The sequence below is a fragment of the Arvicola amphibius genome, chromosome 6 (genome assembly GCF_903992535.2).
Source record: "Arvicola amphibius chromosome 6, mArvAmp1.2, whole genome shotgun sequence".
Taxonomy (NCBI): Eukaryota; Metazoa; Chordata; class Mammalia; order Rodentia; family Cricetidae; genus Arvicola; species Arvicola amphibius.
Genome location: NC_052052.2, coordinates 74013067 through 74014592, shown reverse-complemented (window position 1 = coordinate 74014592; position 1526 = coordinate 74013067). Strand labels below are relative to the sequence as shown.

The 1526-nt window shown below is 44.4% G+C and overlaps 1 protein-coding gene across 1 annotated transcript; it reads right to left on the bottom strand.

Annotated features, from left to right (window-relative positions):
• Positions 1-407: 407 nt before the first annotated feature.
• On the bottom strand, positions 408-1292 carry LOC119817060 (60S ribosomal protein L7-like). Its single transcript, XM_038334237.1, has one exon. The coding sequence runs from the start codon at positions 1287-1289 to the stop codon at positions 474-476; it is 816 nt and encodes a 271-aa protein (XP_038190165.1). The 5' UTR covers positions 1290-1292; the 3' UTR covers positions 408-473.
• Between the last annotated feature and the right edge of the window lie 234 nt (positions 1293-1526).

The window sequence follows — 1526 nt, the reverse complement described above, 5'->3', positions numbered from 1 at the left end:
TTTAATCTATAACTATATGTACTCTGTCTCTTTAAAGACTTTACCCTTTTTAAGGCATTAAATTTATTCTCTATATTCTTTTTCTTCTCTCTCCCAAGCCCACGTACACTCATCAAATATTGTGACCGATTTAAAGGTCTTTTATATCTGAATCCATCCTATTGTGAATCTGTAATTCTTTACTGTCCAGGAGCATTCTTTTTTTTTTTTTTTTCTTTCACTCATTTACTTAAGTTAAAAAAATGACTGTTTTCAGAGAAAAGTCTTCTAACAAATGGTTTCTCACAACATATAACCTGGAGCTGGTTTTGCATTTCACATGCTGTTGATACGACTTAACTTTTCATATTCTAGGATTGCTACTACCGTGGTAGGCCAAAGGCAGGCCAACAAAGACTCCAACACAGTTCAGTTTGCCAAGCTGTGACTGTTTTATTAACTGACCAGATTACAAAAATACCATGGGCAACACCTTAGTTCATCCGTCTAATAAGCCTGTTTATCTGGTCTTCCCTATTGCCAGCATCTCCACCTTCCACAAAATGAGTTGTCTTCTTCTTCATTCCACCTCGTGGAGAAGATAATTTGAAGGGCCACAGGAAGTTATTCGCTTCCTTGAAGCGTTTTCCAATGGTATAGATCTCATGAATTAGATCCTCCATGCAGATGATGCCGTATTTACCAAGAGATCGAGCAATCAAGGAATTATCTGTCAAGGCAATTCTCTTCTTATGAATTTTGCCATAGCCGCGTTTGTAGATGAGCTCATTTACTGACTTCAGATTGGGGTACCCCCATGCAATGTATGGTTCCACAATCCTCAGCATGTTAATTGAAGCCTTGTTGAGCTTGACAAAGGTGCCGTTGAAGATCTGCCGAAGACGGAGAAGCTGCAACACCTTGCGCACCTTTGGGCTCACACCATTGATACCTCGGATTCTGATGACGAAGGCCAGCTTCGGTTCTGCGGGCACATAGAAGTTTCCAGCTTTCCTTGCCATCCTGGCCATGCGAATCTCCGTCCGGTACATCTGCCTGTACTCCTTATGATAGTGCTTTGCCTTCTCATAGATGAGCTTCCTCTGGGCCCTTCGCAGCGACTTCAGGGCAATCTTCTTCGGAAGGCGCTTCACCTTCAACTCTGCGAAATTCCTTCGCTTTTTCTTCAGCGTTTCTGGCACAGAAGGAACCTTCTTTTTCTTCAGGGTTCCTGGTGCAGCGGGAACCTTCTTTTTCTTCTGGGTTCCCGGTGCAGCAGGAACCTTTTTCTTCTCCGGCACAGCCTCCATGGTTCCAGGCGGAAAAAAAAAAGAGCCCAGGAGCATTCTTGATTTGCACCTTTAAATCACTAAGCGCTTAAGAATCTAAGCTGTGAGCACAGACCCCCTCCCCCAGCTCCCTCTGCAGGCTTGTCTTTGTTTCTCACGTCCCTGCCTCTCCCAAGCCCTCCATAGTGTTTTCAGGTGTCCTGCTCCCTTACTAAGGCCATCCAACCAAAGGGGTCAGACTCTGGCCTCCAGGCAGGT